We start from the raw sequence: 24,541 nt of genomic DNA, 5'->3' as shown, positions 1-24,541 counted from the left end.
GTCTTAGGTCCCTTCTTACTTTCATTCCATCCCTGTTTGATCTTAGTCACTCAACTGGTTTTAATCTCTATCTATATTCTGATGAATCTCAAGTATTTACCTATAAATGAAATATATTGCCTGAAATATGAGCCATAAATCTAAATACCAACTGAATTTTTTTCACTCGGATAATTCACAATTGCTTCAAACACATGTATACATAATTGAATTACTCATCTTCTATCCCTTCTTTCAAACAAAGCCAGATCCTTCTCCTTCATTTGCTACCTCAGAGAGTATTAGGAGCTTCTTCCAGCCATATACTTGCTAATTAGCCTCAGTTCCTTACTCTCATATCTAATCCCTCTCTGAATTCTCATATTTCAACCTTATTATTATATTTTTAAAATATTTTCATTTTCTGACTCCATAAAATGTGAGCTCTTTCTAACATCTTGATGATAGTTAGAAATTACGATATGGAAATTGAGAGAGGGCCAAGAACTAGAATTAAAACTGCCGGTTAAAGCTGTGAGTTAGACTCCTAAAGATGAGGGTTGAAGTTTTGAGAGTTAATGACAACTAAGGAAAGAACATGGAGGAAAAAAGACAAGTAGTTTGAATATTTATATGTGGTGAAAAGAGAAAGCATCTCTGCCAAAAGACCCCAAATAAATTCACAGAGTAAGATGAACAAGCATCAGATATCATGGGAAGGATCCATTGCTTGTGTGGGTTAATTGTATTAATGAATGCAAAGTGGTCAAAAATGAGGACTCACCATCTGCCCCCAAAGAGTTGTGAGGGTAGGGCAGAAATTCAGGTGCAATTCTGAGAGGCTGCATTAAGAACAGGGACTTGTAGTGATTTACTTGCAAAGAGTCAAAAGGTATGGGTAACCAGGAAGTTGACGTTTCCTCAAAAACAAATTCCATTGAAGCATAATTATAACTATGTACTACATGCAACCATTAATTAACTGAGAATGCTCAGAATACATGGAGCATTTCACCTTCTTAACCTTCCCTTCAGGACAGCAGTATGGATACCTATTAATAGCCATGCTTTTTGTTCTCAGGCAGGTCCTGCATAAAAGGTTGAGCCAGCACTCCCTGTGAGGAATCATGCCACTCAGAGGCCATTGATAAGCTTATTTTCCCACTTTATTTGCTGTATTCTTTTTCCTCTCTAAAGAATTTGGTTTTGGACTTGATTCCTATAGATTATTATCTCCCTTGAGTTTCTGTTTTAAAGTGTTCCTTTATGCATCTCTTCCCTGAATTTTTGCATGTGTAAAAGTATTGTCTTTCTAAATCTCTTCCCAGGAAAATTATTAGTTGTGAAATCTTAATTACTCCCCATACTGCCTCACTGATTTTAATACCACAATGACACTATTAGACTCTATGAGAATTTCTGCCCAGTTTCACATAATGGGTGGGTGCTCATGAGAGACATTTATCAAATTACAGACTTTTATATTTTCTTGAGCAAATGAAAATCCAAACAGGTCTTAAACATATATAATAATAACTTGTTTTTAAAGTTTTTTTTTTATGCCAGCTAATAATGAATTTTGGGTGGGTCATTTCAGGACACGGAAATATTTTCTTGGGCCATGCTTCCAAGACAGAGAGATTCGTAGAACACTTCACCAAGATGTGGAGATGGAAAATGGAAGATTGAAAGAGGCATGTTGATCTGGGAAAAGAAAGGAGTGAAACCAATGGTAGAAATAAGGATGGCATAATATCAATGCCATAATTGGGTGGCATGAAGATAAGACAAAGGAAAATGCTTTGTTAATGTGAGGGAAGTTCCTTCAACTCTTTCAGGACTATACTGATGGTGAACCTCTAAGGGACTGAAGTCTATATCCACAATAATTCTAGATTTCTCCAGTCTATGATCTGTTTCAAGACATATTTTTTCTTTTTAATTTTAAGGAGTTAACTATAGGCTCTCTTCTGAATGTATTCATTTTTTCTCTCTCTTTTTTTTCCCATTCATTCATTCATTCATTTGCACTTAATTTAGAAGACATTGCTAATTTTATCTTTTCTTGATCATTCTTTTTGGTCTATAAAATCCAAATTGAAGTAAATATATTAACTTCCTCATTATAAAGAGTACTTCCATTTATTTAATGCTTAAAACGTCCTTGACAAGACAAGGTAAATGGTTTCAAAGTCTTTCACTGACACTTTGTGGTAAATGGTGGAACTACAGGTTATTTTGGAAAATTTTCTGAAATGACTATTATTTTATATGTGCACAATATAACAAATATCAATAAATTGTTACTTCACCTATTTGTATACATATGGATAGATATAAATAGGTAGGAAAATTAAATAAACAACCAAGAAATTGCAAAATATTTTATTAGCATGCTAGCACATGAATAACTAAATCAGATGACTGCTTTCCTTGATACTGCATTAATATATTGAAACTACTGAATTTTGAAATTTTTTTATCTTTTACTTTAGACGTTAGTAGATTTAAAATATATACATTCATAAAATTAGCTATTAAGTTCACTCCTGAGCATTTCCATTCAGTGTTAAAGATTTTTTTAAGGAACATTCTTACCCATTAGAAGAGTGACTATCATCAAAAATATGAAAAATTAAAAATGCTGAGATATCTAGAACAAAGCATTGAAAACATGCAGTAATACACTAGTTATATACCATTCACAGTCACATCTCAAAATCAGGTTTTATGGAAATTATTACATGATATTTCAAGGACCAAATAGATGTTTAATAAGATATGCAATCTTAGTCATGCAGTTTATATGTTGTTAATTAATTCAGAATAGCAGTAGACTAATAGTATCACCATAGTTTTAGTTTTTTCTACATATAACTATTGGTTTTGAAAAATTAACTCTGTCCATATGTGATCTGATAGATTTTAAAAGCCAATTTATTATAAAGCAAATTTACCATAAATGTAGACAGTAGTGGCAAAGAACTTTTATAAGTTCATATTTTGCTTTCCTGTTTAAATGTCAGTTTAGTCTCTAGTTTTAGGTCCACACAGTAACAAACAAATAGATCAGTTCATTTCTAAAGATTATATTTGTGTGCTCTTTTAAAAATCCCTCTGAATCATAGCCTGTGGAGGTTCTTATGCAGCTTGAGCCACCTCCATCTGTTTGTCATGCAGACAAAAAGCAAGAGCTATACATCATCATATTCTTAAAAAAAAAAAAAACATGATAAGACAAGGAAAAGTAGATTTTTATCTTCTTGGCACATCTGCATTTCAGAAATCTCTATTCAACAAAGTCCTTGTTAAAGGCAGATCTTCATGCAATCTGCATTCTGGTCTTCTATTATCTTCTTTCACCTCTTCATGCTCAATTTCTTTCCATGTTCCTGGTTGAGAGTTGCAGGTTTTTAATTGTAGAAACTACAAACAGAGCTTAATATTGATGTATGATGTCATTCACAGACTGATGTCAAATGTACTATCCAATTCAGGTCTTGGGACTTGCCCAAGTTCACCAGAAGGCAGTGTATAGAGAAGGACAAAAAGTAGCTTACAAGAGAACATTGAGAAGCAATTGAGTTCTCAGCTCTCAGAACTCAAAAGAAATGGAGAAAGTAAATACTCCTTTCTGTAATTTGGGTTTTCCTTTCCTTTTAAAGACTTTTCATTTGGGAGAATGTGCCGTACCAAAGTACCAAATTATAATTTTATGAAAGCCAATTTAATTAATAGTTACTGCAAAGTTTTGTTTTAGGAAGCATTGGGGGTTGGAGATGGCGGTTGTAAAAAACAAAACAAAAAAACAGTAAGGAAAAGCGAATGGATAGCTTATAATGATAAAGAACCTCTGTGAAGGTAGGGAGACAAAAAAAGAAAGATACCAAAAGGGTCCATAATGATCTGCAATTTTAGAATGTAATTCGTGACCACGAAAGGTGAAAAAGTGTTGCAAAGAAGAAAGAAACCATGGTGAGTTACTCTAATTGGGCGATGGTTCGTGAATCAGAAATTTCTTTGTTCTGTTGGTTTTGAATAGTTCTAGGAAGCACTTATTTCGTTGAAAAGGGGATTTAAATCGACTGTGGGCAATGCCAGACAGAAAAAGGACGTGAGCAATGACCTCTACATAGAATATGTTTGATTAACAGTGAGATATCAAACTTATCCTGGTGGTCTGAATATTATATGAGGAGCATTGCCAGATACAAGGGGAAGACCTGCAATGGTAGAATGGTAACCTGAGAGTTTTATACTTAGTTGAGAAGAAAAGAGACATCCTATCAAAATAATATAATTTTAGTGAATAGCATTATTAGATAAGATACACAGGAGTAAAGACAGATATACTGTAGAGGAAAATATTAGGTGGTCTGCACTATTGTAGCTAATGGTTCCATGGATCTGACATTGGGTATTTGCAATAGGAAAAGAAAGATTGTGATAGAGCTTGGAGATATTTTGGAGATTTCAAAAGTTGGCCAGTAGAAAGAAAAAGGAAAGAAGTTAAATTTCCAATTTCAGGAAAAGGTGAATTTAATTTTGTACCAATTTGGTATGCTATCAGAAGAAGAAGGTATTCACTTTGTGACTTTTGTACTTGAATGGGTGAGTTAACAAATGAATGTTAGCTTAACAAAAATTTAGGATATTTGCACCTGGAGATGTGTGTGCAGTTTTGAATATGTCATTTAGAAGAAGGTACTCATAATCTGGAATGTGTCATAGATCAGGTGACAATAAGCAAAACTCTGCTTTGTATATGAAAAACTATAATTCCTTTTCCCAGCACAACAAAGCCCTGGGAAGTAAGCATAGCCACAATACATAAATATTCAAATGAACATAATATAAATACTACACCTAAGCTGTTTTAAAATAGTATAATTGTAATCTAGCATAAAATCTAAATTCAGTTTTTTTTCTAATTGTCCCAGTAATATTCTTTATAGATTTTTCCCCCTTTTTACCTCCTAAGGATTCAAAGGTAAGACAGTGTAACATTTACACAAGAAAACCAGTTTCTAGTCATTAGATACATATATGATGCAAAGAAGTGTGACTTTACTCTTAAGAAAGCTTACAAGATTTGTAGTGTCCAAAGAGAGAGCAACCCAAGAAATCATCCTGCTCCTTGCTGCTTCGGATACATCTCACCTGGAAACGTGTGTTCAGTTACAGATGGTTCATTCAGAGCCATTACTGATCCTCTGGAGTGTGTTCAGAACAAAAGGACCATGGTGATATGGGATACAGAGCCCCTCAGGTGCACATAATGATTCTGGAGATCTTTAAAAGGGTGGAGCAAAGGCTAGGGAATGGAAAAAAAAAACTGGTCTTTAAATATTTGAATAAATACTGTTGTAGTTTGAAATCTGCCCCCCCTCCGCCGCCATATAAATGATGAAATCCTAACTTCATTAGCTCAGAAGATGACCTGATTTGAAAATGGGGTCATTATAGATATAATTTTTAAAGATGAAGTCATATAGGGTGAGCCTCTCCAGCCTGATGGTTATTATTCTAAGATGGCCACGTGATGACAGAAACACAGGATGACCCACACCTGATGATCAGAGCAGAGACTTCATTTAGGCAGCTGCCCAAAATGTCAAAATCACCCAAGTAACCAGAAAACCTTAAGAATCTGAGGAGAGGCAAAGAAAGATTTCCCTGCAGATTTTGGAGGGAGCATAGCCCTGATAATACCTTGGTATCTGATTTATGATCTCCAAAACTGTGTGGCAATAAATTTCTCTTGCTTTAAGATGCTCAGTTTTTGAAGTAGCCCTAGAAGATGAGTGCAGGTACAAGTTAAAAAATTAGGTAAAGTTCATTCCTTGGTTTCTAAGAAAGAATTAACAATGAGTAAGCAGAAATAAAAGAGAAGCAGGTTTCAACTCAACAAGAAAAAGAACTTGTATGTAAGTATGTAAGAAGGACAGGGAATGTGGCTCAATGGTTGAGTGACCCTGAGTTCAGTCCCCAGTACCTGCCTCCCAAAAAGGAGTATGTAAGGATGACCATGTTGGGAGGGGGTGAGATTTAAATAGAAGCTCTTGTGCATATAGTTTTTTTTTTTCTAAGTTAGGTTAACTTCTCTATTCTTGTTTCTCATGTTGAAAAGAATGCTTATAGTATTCACTTCATGGTGTTATTGCTGTTAAAATAGTTAATAATTTAAAGTACCTTATACAGGCATGGCATGCAATAAGTACTAAAGGAGTGTTTGTGGAACATAGACTTCCTTTAATGTTGGTTAGATGCAGTGCATTAACAGTCTTCCCATCTCTGCTTTTCCTCATCTCAAAAATATGAAGAGTTGAAAGTCAAACCAGAACTAATTGCATTTTTCAAGGCCTATGTTCTTTTCTAGATCCAAGTTTCCATGATTTAGGCCATATGTTGAACAAATATCAGAAATAAGATTTTTTTTGCCAATGTTCTCCTTACAAACTATGACAATGTGTTTGTCAGTTGCCTAGGGTGTATGTGTGTGTGTGTGTATGTGTGTGTGTGTGTGTGTGTGTGTGTGTTTCAAGTGTTTATGAGAAATAAATCATGCTACAGCATCCTTTTAAAATAATAAAGTATCATTTACCTAGTTAAGGCTCACCTGAGCTTCTCGGTATTACTGTGCAGGTGTTAGAGAAAGAGGTGAAATATTCAAAATGAAATCATCAGAAACCTAAGTAGTTTATTAAATTGACATCAACTCGTAGCTGATGGCCAATTTCAGCCTTAGAATATGATAAAAGCATATTCAACCATATGAGACTCTTAATAAATGCCACATGATAATCAAAAAGAAAATCTTACTCCGTAATATAAGTTTAACAAAATGTACTTTTATTTTTACCCTCTATAACGTTACTAATCACTGTATCATTTGGGTGCATGGGTGACATCTCTGACAGGTTAATAATACCCCAGACACAATCACAGCTGCTTTCAGTAAAGAAAACCCATCAATAGACATGGACACCTATATAATTTTGGAGCCAGTGACTTTGTAAACTTTGCACACACCAGACTAGCGGAAGACCAAGAATAGGGGAACTGGATGTTCTTTTAGGAAAGAGCAACTGAATGAGATAGCACAGCTTTTAAACTGGGGATGTTCTACAAGGCAATGAGGGAGGCCCGCTGTGAGGGTACTGAAAAACAGGTTTGATTTGAGGGTGATGTTTGGAGACCATCAAGAATAAAAAGGAGGGAGGATAGAGTTTCCAAAAGTTATATGTGCTTTGTTACAGCTCCCTCATTTTCATGAAAGAAGGCAGCCTGTGTGGTGAAAAAGCCAGCTTTTCACTTGGAACTAAATCCCAGTCGTAACTGTAGTTTTCTATTTCATGAGCCATGTGTTCTTAGACAAGTCTCATGAATTCCCTATGTCTCAGTTACCTCACATTTGCATGTGGGTGACGTCTTCCCTTAGGATTGTTGTGAGGATTAAACAACTTAAGTATATGAGCAGTCTAGCTCAGTATTTGGCAATAGTAGGGGCTGAATAATTGTTGGCTCTTGACTTTTAAAGATAAGACTTTTTCTCTGTTAGAAGTTCCAAATGCAGTTTAACAGATTTGGGTAAAGATCATGGATGTTGCAAACCATAACAGTTGGTTGAAAACCACTGGCTGCTAATTCATCTTAACTATCAAATATTTTTTGAGGCCCTTCTGCATTGCTGAGTGCTGGCAAAATAGAGGCTAAATAGAAGATTATTCTTTAAGTTCTGATAGCTGCAACTCAAACTCCAGTGGGAAAAAAACACATTGATCGAAAATTATGTACCAAGGCAAATGAACAGATTTTTGAGCATGTAATTCAGCCATCCACACAGATTGACTAGTTCAGTTTAAAACAGAACAGGTTTCATGACCTTGCCTTTTCACTGTAGGGACTTTAAGAAGTGTTAGCCAGATAGACAGAATTTCCCTATCGACCCCTGCTTCTTTTGCTTGCTTACTGTTCCCTTTCCTTCTTACATTAGTTTGTGTGGCCGTGTGGAAGAACCACCACATGAGGACAGTGACCAACTACTTTATCGTCAATCTCTCTCTGGCTGATGTGCTCGTGACCATCACCTGCCTTCCGGCCACGCTGGTTGTGGATATCACAGAGACCTGGTTTTTTGGACAGTCCCTCTGTAAAGTGATTCCTTACTTGCAGGTAATTCTTTTATTACATATATTTTCAATTCAAACACAGACACTACCAAAAAAATATTTTCAATAGTAGCTAGCTATGGCCTTGGATAAACTAATAAGTAGAGAAAGAATTATACTTTGCTAGGAACTGGCAGACTTAAGGAAGATAATACTTGAGATTTTTCTGGAAAAACAAGTTAAGGTCTGAGTATAAAATAGAGACACAAAGCTGTTAAATTATCTTTATAGTGTTACACAAGTATTTGGCTTCTTTGATTTCTAATATCACCATTGTTAAATAAGGAATGTGAAAAAAATTAATGATTAAGTTTCTTCCAGTACAAATAATAGGATATCTGTTTTTACAATGGTTTCTTTTCACATGGAGGAATTAAGAGCTGTGGGGTCAAGCACTACAGTGAACAGGTTTTGGTGTTGTTCTGGGGCTACCTGGTTTGGAAATTGTTTTGCTGTTCACAAATGGCATGCTATCAAGTCAAATACTCAGACTGTTTGCAATTCACTTATTTTACAAGGATGAAATCTTTAATGAGATCTATCTCATATGTTGTTGTGACAGTTTGCTTAGATAATTTACATAAATGCCTTCGCAGAGTGATTACCCTCTGATGATCTTGTAAACATAATATGTTCTCAATAAACCTCAGTTATCAACATCGTTATTGCATGTTCTATTAGTCAACAGCAAGGGCAGGTTTTCTATATTTAATTGCCATATAAAACCTTAAAAACAAATACTTTAAGAGAGTAATCTTCTAATGCTTCTTGTAGTTCTGAGACCTTTGAGGAAAAAATTTCCTATGATAGTGGCCACAGCCACATTATTTAAACATAGATTCCCTTTTAGGAACTGGAAAGTAAGTGAAATGGTGGCTATTCAACCTGTCTTCCATAGTCTTCCTCCACCTTTTGTCTTATTCTCTCCAGTTTTCCAGGCGGGGATAATAATATTTGCAGGAAGAGAAAATAGGCTTCTGATAACAGAAAGTCGGGGGGAGACTACAAATAGCTCATTACTGGAAATTATGTTGTTTGGTCTTTTAGAACTGAAATGTTATAAGAGATTTTCAGCTCAATAGTTCTTCAGTGACCTCTTATAAAGAGAAGTGATAATTTTTAAGGTCAGACATCATTTGCAGACTAATGGAAAATGCCCTAGAAGTTGTAAGCATCATGCACATATGTTTAACTGTAAGGTTAGTTTGGGTCAGCCTGCTGTAAACCATGAACAGATAATAAAAAAATGAACTTTAGCAAAGTTTTTGCAAGAGATAGTAAAAAGAACAACAGACAAATGAGTACCTCTGACAGTATTTGCATGGAGCCACTGGGAAAATTCTAAGGAGCAAAGAATTCCAATATTCAACTGTCTGTGGTATTTCCAGAAAACTTTTATTATTTTTGGTGCCAATAACCATCAGGAGGAAATGATGGGGCTCTTGTAATTTTCAGGATGGCTCCAGTTACCCAGATTCTTCAGCTGACTAAGAGTGTCTTTGTGTTTTCTCTGTGAACCAGAAGCTTTAGTGGGGAATGGAGTGATGAGGAGGAGTGCATCACCTTATAGCAGGTGCAGCCCTATTTTGATGCATAGCAATACCCTGCTATGGAGCAGGTATTTCAGATGTCCTCTAAGCACTAAAGGACACACAGGGGAAGCAGCAAGGAAACAGTAAGTGATGCAAGCAGGCATCTCTCCTGAATTCACTGATGGTGGTCATCCATACCACATGCTTAACTGCAGGTTCTGCAGTTAAAGGAACATCCTCAGTTCTACTTCTGTATAAACAGTGTCCAGTTAGTTGATTCCACAGTTGATTCTCTTCTCCACAAGCCATGGAAGAAACAAATGAATAGACACAGAATGGAAATGACTCTGTCCCTCCATTCACTCATTCAACATCACTTCTTAGCATACAAAGAGTTTCATGCACTGACAAAAATTATGTCTGAATTCTCAATATTTATTGCTCCCTTTCCATAGAAGTTGTCCAAATGTCACAAATAGTGCCAATAGATAATAAGCCTTGAGTAGTTTTCCCCTAGATGTGATATTCTGAAGCTAATGAATTTTATCTCTGAAGTGATATTTATGTCCTATTTAATATTTAAAAACATTACATAATTTCCAGCCACGTTTTAAGGTTATTGGGTTCCACTTAAGATTTGTAGGACATTTACTAATTTTCTATGATTTATATGTTCTTTTTCTTCTAAATACAACCTTTAGATTTATGAGTGATGTACTATAACATTTTGGCAAAGACTCAGACAACTTAATAATCTCACAAACGTAATAAAGCTTAGCTGAATAATTAAAATGACCCTTTTAGATTTTTAATAATTCTATAATTCCAAGACCATTAACATTTAGTAGAATATTGACTGAAAATAATCATGCATTTCACTCAATGACAGGAACAGATGATTACTTTTTCAGAATGAATTTATTTTTAAAAAACACTGTATAATGGGCTCTGCATAGGACCTGCCAGAAAAAGAACAAAATCCAAGTGAGATGTATGTGGTTCATGTAGGGTGGTAAGACAGGCTTTCTTACTACCTTCTAATCTATTAGTGCCTATCATCCAACTTCATGATTTGGCAAGATTTCTATTCCTACTTGTCATGGACCTTTGAGATTCTTTTGGCATACCTTTATGCTAGCATAAAAAAGAATCCTTTTCTACCAAAGGACGTCCTCAAGCATTACCCTCTGCATTGGTGCCTCTAGGATGAGTGACACCAAGAACCTGAAGGCAGAACCTGCTCCCATCATCTCACGTTCAACAACATTCATAATTCATACTAGACTCATTTCTCAAATGACTTACTATCAGGATGACACAAGCTAATATCAGCATGTAAATGAAAAAGGCACCCAGAAGTAAACTCCTAGAAGTGAAAAGCAGCAACAAAGCTCTCATTTATAATCACTTAAGATAAGATGAAATTTTATATCCCCTCAAGAAAATCTTGTAAATTGGATGTTAATTGCATACTGGTGTGCCTTATACACCTGCAAATATGGATGTAGCAAGAGTGAATATTAAATCACTGATTGTCAAGGGTGCATTCAATGAATTCTGCTATGAGGATCACACCAGCATATTCTCTCCCTTCACTATACAAAACAGATGGCACTGCACCCTGGGTACCTCTTTGGCACTGGACATCAGTCTTTCAAGTTAGCTGGTATGAATTGATTATTAGTATATAATAGTAGTGGTAAATACTAGAAATGACATTCAAGTTTGAAGTATGCTACTTCTATCTCATTCATCCAGGTTGATTAAAATTCATGAATAATAAATTACTAAGCCTTGATGAACACTTTACACTTCTAATTGCTAGAGAGGATAAATATAGCCCTGACCCAGTAGATATGAAAATAAAATCAACTGAAGATCAAGACTGCCATAGTGGATTTCCTGGGTTAGCAATGGAATCAAGAGGTTCTAGGTACTTGATTCATTTTTAATAGGTCAAGGGAGGAGTGGAATTTAGAGAGGAGAGAGAGAGAGAGAGAGAGAGAGAGAGAGAGAGAGAGAGAGAGAGAGAAAGTTAGTTGAAAGCACTCTAACATAGCACAAAAAATTCTCAAGAATCATAAGCCTGTCACTTATGTGACGGTCTTGAGCTCATATTATGATCTCAACTAACTCTCTCTACAGTTCTATTTTGTGTGCTATTATCATCCACATTTTATAGAGGAGAAAACTGAGGAATAAAGAGGTTGAGTAACTTACCCAATACTACCAGATGTGCTTCTTGCCTAGGAAACCTAGTTTTAGAATTGATCCAATTACAACCTTCTGTCTCTCCCAAAGAGATTCAAAAGAATCAGAGTTGATAGAAATCTCATCTTGCTGATTTTTTTTCCATTTAACAGATGTACACATACACACATAGCCCAAAGCTGTAAAATATTGTGTGACCCAATATTATGTAGTCCACTGGTGGAAGAGTAAGAATAGACCAGTCACCCTAACAGTTAGCCCAAAGCCCTTTCTTCTCTTCTGCACTGAATCTTAGCTCCCTTTCATTTATTTATACCTGTAGTAAATGCATTAACAATGAGCATCCTTATGTATGAAGCAATTATACCCATCCTTGCTGCACACTATGGGATCAATACAATTAAGACAGAAAAGAAGAGGAAAATCATTGGATTATATCTATTACTTTACATTGAGGCTTTTCACTATTAATTGAGTAAAAAAAATATTTGTTAATTACATAAAGCACTTTAAATCCTGTGCTAGGTTTTCAGGACACAGTTGTGGAAAAAAATAACTCTTTCTGCCATAGGATTTTGTTGCAATAGAGCATACACACAAATGAACAAATTAAATAAGTAATCCATCATATGACTAGTACTAAGAAGAAAATTAGAAGGACCCTCTATTTTTAAGGGTGAATTTTGACACTAATATCAGGATCAATGTTTCACTCAGTATAGAAGAATCCATTAAACATATCACATTTTGTGTGGAAATAAGATTAAATGCTTATTATTTCCTTAAAGCTCCAAGACAAAGAATCATTTGTGGTGGTAGTATTTAGAAATCTGGACTGCTGGACTGGGTGAACCTAATCTGATTGTTAAGAGGCAAGTTGTTTATGCTAACAGTAAGCAAACTATGGTAAGGAGATCCATATATAGAATTCTCTTGTCACATGACCCATGCCTTTATTTGGATGCAACATATTAGATATTGAAGTACAAATATCCCTTATTATTTGAAAATATTAAATGAGGTACCCAGAATTCAAGTATGAAAATTGAATATATTTCAATCAAATCTCTACCTGATGATTTAAAGGAAAGACATGAGATGCTATTGTCTTTAAGTGAAAGAGAATTTTTCAGTTCATATCACTCATATATGTTTTATTTCTGTCCATCCAAGGATATGATTTCCCCTGTCAATGGCTAAGTGGGAAAACAGAATCATGATAGTAATCGTCATAGTAATGTTAGTAACAGACTTTTATTTTTTTCTTCTTTTTTACATAGCTTTCTTTAAATAGAAATCACTTGCATGAATTGCTTTTTGGCAATCTTGGTTGTGCTACCTTTGTAATATGGTAAATATTCTATAAGCAATGCTCTTAACACTTGATGCTTCTCCTGTACTTTGTTCTCTTCCTCTAGACTGTGTCTGTGTCTGTGTCTGTCCTAACACTGAGCTGCATTGCCTTGGATCGATGGTATGCAATCTGTCACCCTTTGATGTTCAAGAGCACAGCTAAACGGGCCCGGAATAGCATCGTCATCATCTGGATTGTTTCCTGCATCATAATGATTCCTCAGGCCATCGTCATGGAGTGCAGTACCATGCTCCCCGGCTTAGCTAATAAAACCACTCTATTTACAGTATGTGATGAGCGCTGGGGAGGTAAGCACATCACGGCCCATGCAGTAGATACTGTGGGTAATCGAAACACAATGGTATTTGTGCACTTAAATATAGAAAATATACAATAAAATATACAAAAGATAAAAAAAAGAAATTTGAAGAAAACAATGTGATTTCTTTTGGATAAGTGTATTGCCTGCCTCATATTTAGGCAACTTAAACATAGTAGAGTGCTTGTTTGTGAGAAAAAGGCACAGTTATGCTTATTAGAAAGATGGGTTAAAAGGCAGTGTACTCCAAGGATTGTTTATAGATATGTTATTTTCAAATGTTTGAATATTGAATTTCTGATAATTCTGACTTTGGTGCTCGTTTTGAACACAAAAGGAGAAAAATCAGTAATTGGAAATATGCTTTCATTATTGCAATATAAAATTTAAAAAGACACTGGAATTATATTTTATTGTCATAAGACCTGCCAAAAACAGCAATTTCATCCAAATTTTATTACCCCAAATATTAAGTAATCTTTTTAAAAATGTAGATTTACACTTCCTTTATAAAATCAGAATTGGTTTGCCATATTTATTTTCTGGATCATCTTCAATCTTACAATTTTTTCCTTTAATAATATAGACCAAAAAATGAATGGAAAGTTCCAATATAGTAGGTATATTTCATAAGTGCCTTGTGTCCCACTTATTTAATGTTCAAACAACATTATGAATATTTAGAGTGTGCCGTGAATTTTGCCAGCCTGAAGAGAAATAGACTCTCCCTAATTGAGCATATTCATTATGGTGAGGCTGAAAAGCAATAAACAAATATTTATAGTGTGATCACTATATTAATCTAATAGAGTCAAAGTGTTAGGAACACAAATGAGAGAGCAAACTTAGTCCTAGCCATTTGGACAAAAGTTTACAGAGGAGTTATGAACATTTCAGCAAAGCATTAAAAATAAGTGGGAATTCTGGAAGAGGAAAGGGGTGTACCAGGAACTAGAAAACCCACCTAATGGGAACCCACCTAATGGGAATTTATCACTTCTGGAACACAGAGCAGATAGGCTAAAAAATAAAATTTGAAAATAAGGTATGTTGAGGACAGATTGTGACATTGTGTTTCTTATACAGTTCCTTAACAATATTTGAAAAACAGCTTAAAGTTTGTTGCTCAGAATCTTTTAGTTAATGTATGACTAAATTGAGTGCTAGAGAGAAAAAACTATTTGTTCAAGATTATAAAATAACATCTGCATGTAAATCTAAAGCTTCCAACTCAAAATCTGGTATCCTTAAAGATTATAAAGATTATAAATTATGATAAAATACTCAGTTATTATTCAACATGTGTCAGGAGTATCTTCTCTATTTTGGTATTAGTTTCATTACATATTTATGGACTATCACATAAAGTTCTTATGTATTCCTAAGTAATTAAGGAGCATTAATTCCTACTAACAAAAAAAGTTATAAAGTTATAATCCTGTCCATTATTGTTATTGTTATCAATTTACTATTGACATGACAAAATAGGCACATTATTTTTTCTTGCCTTTAAGCAATAAACATAAATACAAAAAGTTCATTTCTCCCTCTGTATTATATTGCCTAACTCTTGCATGGATATTTTCTTTCATAAAAGACATTATTGAATATCTAAAAATATATACTCAGTCTTCAGAGTCACTTTAAAAACTATTTGAAATTGATTTTTAAAGAGTTCAACATTTATTTAAAATGCTTATTAAAGGTCAAAATTAAGTGATATTAAATTTAGTTGAACCATCCACAATATTGAACTTACTTAAAGCTGTAAATTAGCTTTTTAAATATTTAATGAAGTTGCTAGTCACTTAAATGTTTTTAGAGGAATACAAAATAATTCCAATCAGGTTCTAATCTTATTGTTCTATAGATACATCATTTATTAAAATGATTTTATATTCCATGAGTTCTTTCAAGTAGAATATTTATAATTCCATGTCCAAGTAAAGATGTTAAAATTTGGGATATGTCTGGTAGTCGAAACCTAAAAACACCATAGGAAAGTACACTTTATAATGTCACTTTTCTAAATTCAAGTATCTCTAAAAGCCCAATACATTTGAACTCAATTTTAAAACTTTTGCTGTAAAATACACTATCTTATTTGAGATTAATTCACAATCTGTTTTTTTTTCTTGTCTTTTTCCTAAATTCAACAAATAATACAATTATAAAAGTAAACAGTGATATTTAATTTTCCTACAACCAATATCACAGTGGAGAAAAAGTCAGGAAAACCATGTGGCCAGTTGATTTATCTCTATAAAATTTCTTCTGAGAAAGTCCAGCAATTCCTGTTTTACATGTGGTAAAAAATAATTTGGAATCATGTTTCAATGGAGATATTATCCAGAACATATAACTGTTATGGATAAATGATTTCTGAAATAAATAGTCATCATGCCAATATTTTGTTTGTTTGTTTTTTAAAAATTGACTGTAAACCACATATTCTGATAGACACTAGTATACTTAAGAAAATATAAGTATATTCATGCTACTGATTTTAAGAATCTTGGGGAATAGCTCTTCTCTTTGTATGTGTTCACTGCTCCACTGACTCAACTCATATTCCTAAGGTTTAAAAAATTGTTTCAGAATTATATTCCTACTTTCTCAAATGTTTGGTTTGTAAATTCATGGTTCCACATGATAAAAATCTATTGAGAAGGAAGTAATTTCTTTTTGCACAGTCAGAAAAATAATCACTTCACTACTCATTTAGCAAATCTTTAATTAACATGTACTGTTAGTCAAACATGGTTCTGAACACTGGGGATTGATGAAAAGCTCTTCTCTTGAATATTACAAGTTATTCTTTGATGGTCTGAAAAAAATAGTGGCACTCTTCTATAAGAGTGACTTATTATGAGGCTCTCAAAGCATTTAAATATGTACATGTGTGTATTAATTGGAACATTTATTAAAAACATTTGTTAGAGGAAAGATAATAAAGCATATTAAAGATTCAGGTACATTAAATGGACCTATGAGCTTTGAAACAATGGTCAAATTTAGTAATATGACAGCAATCTTTAATCTCTGATTTCAAAGATGGCTTTAAGAACTTCATTTGTTCCTTATTTGTTAGATATGTATATGTGTGTATAAACATATATATGAAACATACATACCTATGCAAAATATTTATTTAGATTGTAGCTGCCACCAAGTGAATAGAGACAAAGATTTTTTAATGGTTGTCCATCTTTGAAATGCTGGTTTCTTATTAAAATAGTCCTCCAGTGAAACACATTTTATACAGCTCCATTCTAGGTTATATGTAAGTGTCATATAATGTTTAGAAGACATTGCTTATCTACTGCAGAAAGGTTTCAGAGATATTTTCAATGTACATTTTAAATTTTCAGTGGCATATGTGGGTTTCCTATTGGCCTGTACTCTAAGCACAAAATGAGGAATTTAAGACTATCATGTTTCCCCAATTATCTATTATAATCTCCTTATTAAAACAATCTATCCTTGCCTGGAAATATAATTTTGCTTGATCAACTGATCTCCATCTCAGTGTTCATTATCATAATATTCATTTACTAGCCAATTACATATTTTTCCAACTATTCATAAGTACACTAAGCTGTAGAATAAGTTTTTGCACCCATCTGTTCAAAACCCAAAACTGTTATCACAGTGATGATATTTTTAAAAAGTTAGCTATAAAATCTACTTTCCTTCCCTCAGTCAATTTAGTATAATGCAGACATCAGGTCTTCACAGATACTTAAGCTTCAAAGATAAATTTTTTGTTTTCTAATGTGGAAAGCTCATGTGACACTTTCTTCAAAACAAATAAAAGTTCAAAGCCACTTAGGTGCCTGAAAAGTGCTGAGGTCACCTTCCAATTCGTTTGAAATTGGCCCACCAAATGCATCTCAGGCTGTAGCACTTCAAAGGGAAATACTATTTGTTATTCCTCCAGTCAGGCTGCTTGAATTCTATCACTTTTTATGTCACTGGCCGGTTTTACAGGATAAACTTGAAAGGAAGTTAGAAACTGATGAGGTAGGTGAGTGCCTTCTGGGCCAGGCAGAGCTAAAAATGACAGCTCAAATTGGTCTCTTAGACCTCCTAGCAGCACATGCATCCTGCTGTCCCTTCAAAAGATTACAGTGAAGAAAAAAACAGAGAAATAAGACAGTTTTAGAAGAGAGAATACAGAGAATATTCGACTCAAGTTCAACTAACTCAGGACAACAAACTATGGAATAGAGAATATGGAGAATATTAAATGCATAGAAAGGTTTAAAATATTTTCAGTAAGAATAAAATGGATGATTGCGAAATAAATGTTATCCATTATTATGGTCATTATCAGACTTAATGTTGGTAAAACCAGACAATAAATTTCCCTTATCAGAATTTTGATCACATAATTCATCTTTCATCATTCACACCCTTTCTGAAGTAATAAAAAAATGTTTCATGGAGGGGATAGCATTACCTCTCTGTAATAGTATGAAACTAACCCTTTTGCTGATATCAAGGTCAAAATAAGGCATGTGGTTTTAGAAGGAAATGATAATAACTTTGTTTTGTTAGCATCCACTTACAATTTTATTGAGTTTTTAGATTTAATATGAATCTTATCTGTGTAGCATATACTGTTTTATTTTACATTACAGTTTAAGTAGGTATATCTGTGATATATCCAAATACTAGTGTAGGGAAAACATTTTCTATAGCATTTAAAAAGTCAGTGATAGGGCAGAGTGCTTGTGCAGCATGTGCAATGTCCTTCATTCGATCCCCAGCACCATAAAACAACAATAAAATAAAAGGTCAGTGATAGAAGTATTTTAGAAATGGTATAATGTTAACAGTAAGCCACAATGCCATTAAGTAACTAATTAATCAACTCTTCAGTGAAATGTCTAATTAGTAATAAACATCATTAGTGTATTTAGATTAAGGATAAATTTTTAAAATCACTACAAGCCTAAAGGAACTTATTCCTAAAAAGTGAGATGGTTATAATAAAGAAAAATCTCATGTTGGATTAAAAATTAACTTTAAAAATCTCTAAAATTCTCATTTTCATTGAAAGTTCATGCATATATTATTCTACACACACACACACACACAGAGATGTTCTGTTTTAAGAGAAGTTTTGTATGTGTTACAGTAAGTCAACAAAAAGAATCATCAAATGTTTATTGTATTTATTTTTCCAAAAGTTTTAGACATTTCATTCAAGACAATGGGAAACAACCTCCCAATTTCTCAGGGAATTTATATTCTAATGAGAAAGAATCAATTGAGCTTATATTCTCTTCCCACTTTAATAAAAGATTTCCTTATTAGGCTTTGATCAAGTCAAGTCCCTTTTTGTAAATGGAAACATAACAACCCCAATTAATATTTAGTACTTAGCGAAATAAAGGCCTTTTAATAAAGGAATATTTGATTTTGGATAGATTATGGTAGCACAAATGAGGCATGGCTAATAAGTACATAAAGTGAAATCACAACTTCACATTTGGTATATGTATACATGTATATGTATACACATATACTGAGTAAATTTAAGTAGTTAAATATTTTCAATTATTTTATATCTATATGTAATATGCTAATGAAACCATAAGGAGACTAAATGCAGACTCTGAAGGAAAAATGTTGAGAGAACTATCTTAAAAATTCATCAATTTTAACATAAGATTTTATTATTTTAACTTTCATCCCAGGTGAAATTTACCCCAAGATGTATCACATCTGTTTCTTTCTTGTGACATACATGGCACCCCTGTGTCTTATGGTGTTGGCTTATCTGCAAATATTCCGGAAACTCTGGTGCCGACAGGTATGTAATGTCAAATAATTTGCATGTGTTTTCTTTAGGATGTGCTTAAAATTTAAGAATGCAAATTGTGCCACATACCATGCTCAGCAAAGGATCATTTGTTCTAAAATAATGAGGCTTTAGCCATGGAAGTATATGTCTTGATGTTTTTTTACAGTGATATTTAGGGAATAAATACATTAAGTCTTGTCTTAATGAATTTAAATTTATGGCCAAAATTTAACTTCAGTGATTGGGTTGATTTTTGACTAGGAATAACATTATTAATATTGTTCTTTATGAGAAGAAGCAAATAAAAATTTCCTTAAATTTTCCTGAGACTATATCTACAAGGTAATATTTTAAAATAAGATTTACATTTTTAACTAATGGGTTAAACCTCCAACTTCAGAGATCTCATTTTTAGAAGGGTAGAAGAATCAGGTCTCATTTAGATTTTTAAAAATTTTAATAATTCCAAGTTGAATTATTGCAATCTGTTAGATAATTTCGCTGTGTCGGCAAAGGCTTGTATTGCTTCACTCAATTATTCACTCACCAAACATTCATCACGGATCTTTCTCACACTTGTCTTGCAAGAAGCTAAAAGCTTTTTTTATGTCACTGAGTAACACATACGAAGGGGCAGAGTCAGATGCAGGTTGAAAATCACCTTAATTATATAAGTACAGGGAACCAGAATAAGACATAGTGAAGGGGTATGGAATCCAAGGCCTACAACATGTAAGTATTGAAGTGTTAAGTTGATGATTTGAATGAAATCACTAACACATACCTGCAGTGGTTTATAAAGGCACAGAAAAAGATTATGGGTCAGCCTTCTATATTTTGTAAGTTGTATCTTAAAATGACACACTTCTTAAAGATGTATTTTTTAAATGTATTTTTGTCCTTATTTAAAATTTTTGTCATTATATGGAGTTTATCAGGTTAGTGAAAAGCCATGCTGTTATTCTGTTTTCTTTGACATATTTTACTGAACTGAAAGAACTTATAAGGACCATCTTAATTTGTTAAAAGGATTTCACAAACCTATTATTTGGTCATTGGGGTTGGGTCTTCATTCATGTCTAATTCGACTCTCATTATTCAAAGCATTTTTTTTAAGATTGTATATATACTGATTGGATATGAGCAATACTTGCATCTTCCACATATATTGTATGATTTCCAAGTTTTCTTTTTCTCAATTTTTTGCTAAGAAGCCATTTCTTTTATGACCTTTAAGTGCAACCAATAGCAAAGTTTATTAGCATTCCATTCCCCAACCTTTTAAACTAAAAAATCCCCAAATCTGAACCATTGTAAACCATGAGTGGTGATTTTCTTGATCCCAGTGAGTTTCCTCAACATTTTCCACCTACCCATGAAGCCAAGGCCACATATTTTATAGTGTTTTGTTAATATAGCATCCCACTTCCTGGGACGTATAATTGTGTTGGTAAGTTTTCACTGATTATTGTGCTATAAAAAGGTGGATGTGGTTTGCAGCAACAGTTCTGTGTCACTTGTGTTTCATGTCAGTACTGGGGATTTGCCATGGCTGTGCTCCCATCTGAGTAAACAGTTCTTCCTTAGACATGGCATGCTGGGGCTGAGAGAAGGAGCAGAAAGCTGGAAGAAATGAAAATTTCTGCCATGAGGTGGCATATGTTATGCCTCCTTACTTTTCAATAGCCAAGACTTGTCTTATGTATAATCCTGACCATGAAGAAGAGAAGCATTCCTTACTAAAGACACAGAAGGTCACAGGGCTATGGGGATCTTTTTGCAAGCTGAGGGGTGGATAATCTGGAATACTATAGTATAAAGAAGTAAAAATGACAGACCCAAAGGCCAGACAACATGAATTTTACACCCTGACAATGTCACTTAGTAGTTACATAATCTTGTCAATGGCTTAATTGTTTTTTGTGCCTCACTTTCATCTTTAGAGTGGGGTTGTATAGCATCCACCTCACAGATTGGTTACATATAGACTAATTAAGGACCTAAAGCATAGAGACTGCTCATTAAATAAAATACCTTAATAGTATATGCTGTTATTTGGCTTTTCAACCAATTCTGCTTATATTTCCAAAATAATGTGTTGAATTGTTGAATAGGACTGCCTTTTTAAAAATGAACCTCTTTCATAGCACTTGTAAATTACCTTATAATGACTCTTTTACTGTATTAAATTAAGATAATACACTATAGTCTTCATGTTTGTATCACTATAATTAACAATGCTCAATATATATCTATTGCTCAATAAATGCTAAAAAATAAGAAGATATGAGAAAGTATTTAGGGTTTAAGTGAAGGGGGACGTGGAAGAATACATTGCCCAGTTAACTCAGAGATGTTTTAAGAAAACCTAGAAAAAATTACTGTGGAAGAAAAAATATTCAGTGAGCACAGAGTAATGAAGATATTTTTATTTAGATTGAGATGCTGAAACTGTTCAGTGTGAAGAGCATCCCCTTCCACATTTTTACTCATTAGTGCATTATGCATAATAGAAACTCATATTTTCTTATTTATTTATAAATTAACATTCATTTAAAACACCTTAAGGGTGGTACGTAGACCTGCCTTGTTACCATTGTATCCCCATTTCTTATGAGATGCCTCACATAGAAAGTCTTCCAAAACCATTTTTGAATAAATGAATGACTACCAAACCCCAAACAATTTATGTCTTCATAACTTAATTAAGCTTATAGTTCACAATTGCCTGAACTCTAAAATACTTCAAAATTGTATTAGAGGTTCAGAAATAATCCACATTCTTGTTGATGAACTGTCCTGGTTAGTGCGAACCACATGATTCAGAAGATTGTAGTAAAATGCCTGGGCTGTGAAAGTAAAAACATTTACAAAACAGATTGGAATGGAAAATGGCAAATTCAGCTGAGCTCACTTTAGCAGCCACAATAAAGTAAATTAACCCCAAATGGGTAATTATGTAGAATTCTGCTTGAGCAACTCTCAATTTCCAACTGCTAGTGTCTATAAACAGAGTTGTAAGGCATTATGTGTGCCATAGGCTACATCAAGTGAGCCATCAAGTGAAGGCCTATCCTATTTGTTTAAAATTACGGAGATGGAGGGAATCTGTTATATACTTTTGAATTGGTAAGCATAAGATCATTAGTAAGTGAACTGTGTGCCCTTGTTCAACTTTCTCAAGAACTTTAAGCCTCATTAAAAGAATTAGCTATTGCTATGCTGAAATCAATTACTTACTTTTTTTTTTCTTTTTTTTTTACAATATGACTTAAAAAACTCAACAGACTGTTCTCTAAAATCTTCTGTTTAAGAACTTCTTAACGTTGGCTTGCTTGGCCCTGTGTGCATAGTGTCAGCATTATTTCCAGTTCTGATCCTTCAGAGAGTTTAACAAAACTTCAGTCTTCAAGACTGCATGAACTTTTGTTAATTCATCTCATAAATATTTATTAAGAACATACTGTTTCTGGTACTGCAAGAGGCATTTGGGATGAACTATAGTGTATACTTGGGTCTGAGACTATATTTCTACTTTCAGAAGAGTTTGAAAGACCTTCTACTTCCCAGCTCTTTTCTTACCCTCTTATGTCTCTTGTTATTTTTTAATATTCTTCTTGGAGAATTTAAAATTAACACAGTAATGTTAAGTGATAACAAATAAGTCTAGTGTGAGAAATAGTCAATCACAATTGCAAGGCAGAATTATGAAGGTAGTAATTCAAGTCCACACCAAGAAATAAAGAGCACCAGTAAAGGTGAATACATAGGTAAATATAAAAATAGTGTACATGTATTTTATGTGTAATTATTTCTTATATCTAAATTAAAAGACACTTGCATAAAATAATAAAGATTCAGTTTATGATGTATAAAGATATAATTGAAAAGAAGGAAGAGGATGAATGTAGCTATATTGGAGCAAACATTTTGTATATTATTGAAATTAAATTGGCATCAATGAAAATTAAAACCACACTGAGATTTCATCTCACTCCAGTCAGAATGGCAATCATCAAGAATACAAGTAACAGTAAATGTTGATGAGAATGTGGAGGAAAATGTACACTCATATGTTGCTGGTGGGACTGCAAATTGGTGCAACCACTCTAGAAAGCACTATAGAGATCCTTCAGAAAACTTGAAATGGAACCACCATTTGACCCAGTTATCCCACTCCTAGTTTTATAATCAAAGGACTTAAAATCAGCATACAACCGTGATTCAGCCACATCAATATTTATAGCAGTTCAACGCACAATAGCTCAACTATGGAACCAACCTAGGAAACCTTCAACATATGAATGGATAAAGAAATTTGTTATATATACACAATGGAATACTACTCAGCCATAAAGAAAAATGAAATTATGGAATTTGCCAGTAAATGGATGGAATTGGAGACTATCATGCTAAATGAAATAAGCCAATTCTCCAAAGCCAAAGGCCAAATGTTGTCTGTGATATGTGGATGCTATCTCACAATGAGGGAGTTAGGTAGGGAAGAATCAAAGTAACTTGGATTAGACAAAGGGCAAAGTAGGGAATGCTAATGGGAATAGGAAAGATAGTAGAATGGATCAGACTTTCACTTTCCAATGTGCATATATTATCACATGACCAATGCAATTCTACATCATGTACAACCAGAAGAATGAGAAGTGATACTCCATATATGTATAACATGTCAAAATACATTCTACTATTATGTATAAGTAATTGGAACAAATAAAAAGAATTTTAAAATCCTTCTTTAGAAAGTATATCAGTTAATTAGCTTCCTAAGTTTTACTTTGAAAGTAAAATTATCTAATTGTGCCAACCATAAGGTAATCCAATAAATTTGCCAATGAAAGGCTCAAAATAAAACCAGATTGCATATTCTCAATAATTATATTACATATAAATAGGTGAAATATTCTAATCAAAAGGCATAGAATATTAGAGTAGACAAAACCAACCAACCAGCAAACAACTTTCTCTGTCTACAAGAGATACTCCTTATGTTTAAAAATACAAATAGGTAAAAAGTAAAATAGTGTAAAAACGATGCACCATGTAAAAAGGACTCAAAAATTAACTGAAGTGGTTATACTAATATTAGCCAAAATAAGTTATAAAAAAACATTACTGGTAAAGAGGAATAATTCATGATGATGAAAG

General features: G+C 33.5%; 1 protein-coding gene across 1 annotated transcript in view; it reads left to right on the top strand.

Moving 5' to 3' along the window:
* Hcrtr2 (hypocretin receptor 2) overlaps positions 1-24,541 on the top strand; it is a 97,074-nt gene that overhangs the window by 58,658 nt on the left and 13,875 nt on the right. Inside the window, exons 2-4 of the mRNA XM_076860075.2 lie at positions 7,976-8,154; positions 13,312-13,555; positions 19,272-19,387. Coding sequence (XP_076716190.1) covers positions 7,976-8,154; positions 13,312-13,555; positions 19,272-19,387 — 539 coding nt within the window. The remainder of the gene's footprint in view (positions 1-7,975; positions 8,155-13,311; positions 13,556-19,271; positions 19,388-24,541) is intronic.

The sequence above is a fragment of the Callospermophilus lateralis genome, chromosome 6, assembly GCF_048772815.1.
Source record: "Callospermophilus lateralis isolate mCalLat2 chromosome 6, mCalLat2.hap1, whole genome shotgun sequence".
Taxonomy (NCBI): Eukaryota; Metazoa; Chordata; class Mammalia; order Rodentia; family Sciuridae; genus Callospermophilus; species Callospermophilus lateralis.
The sequence above is the reverse complement of the archived record's forward strand: the minus strand, read 5'-3'. Positions and strand labels throughout refer to the sequence as shown.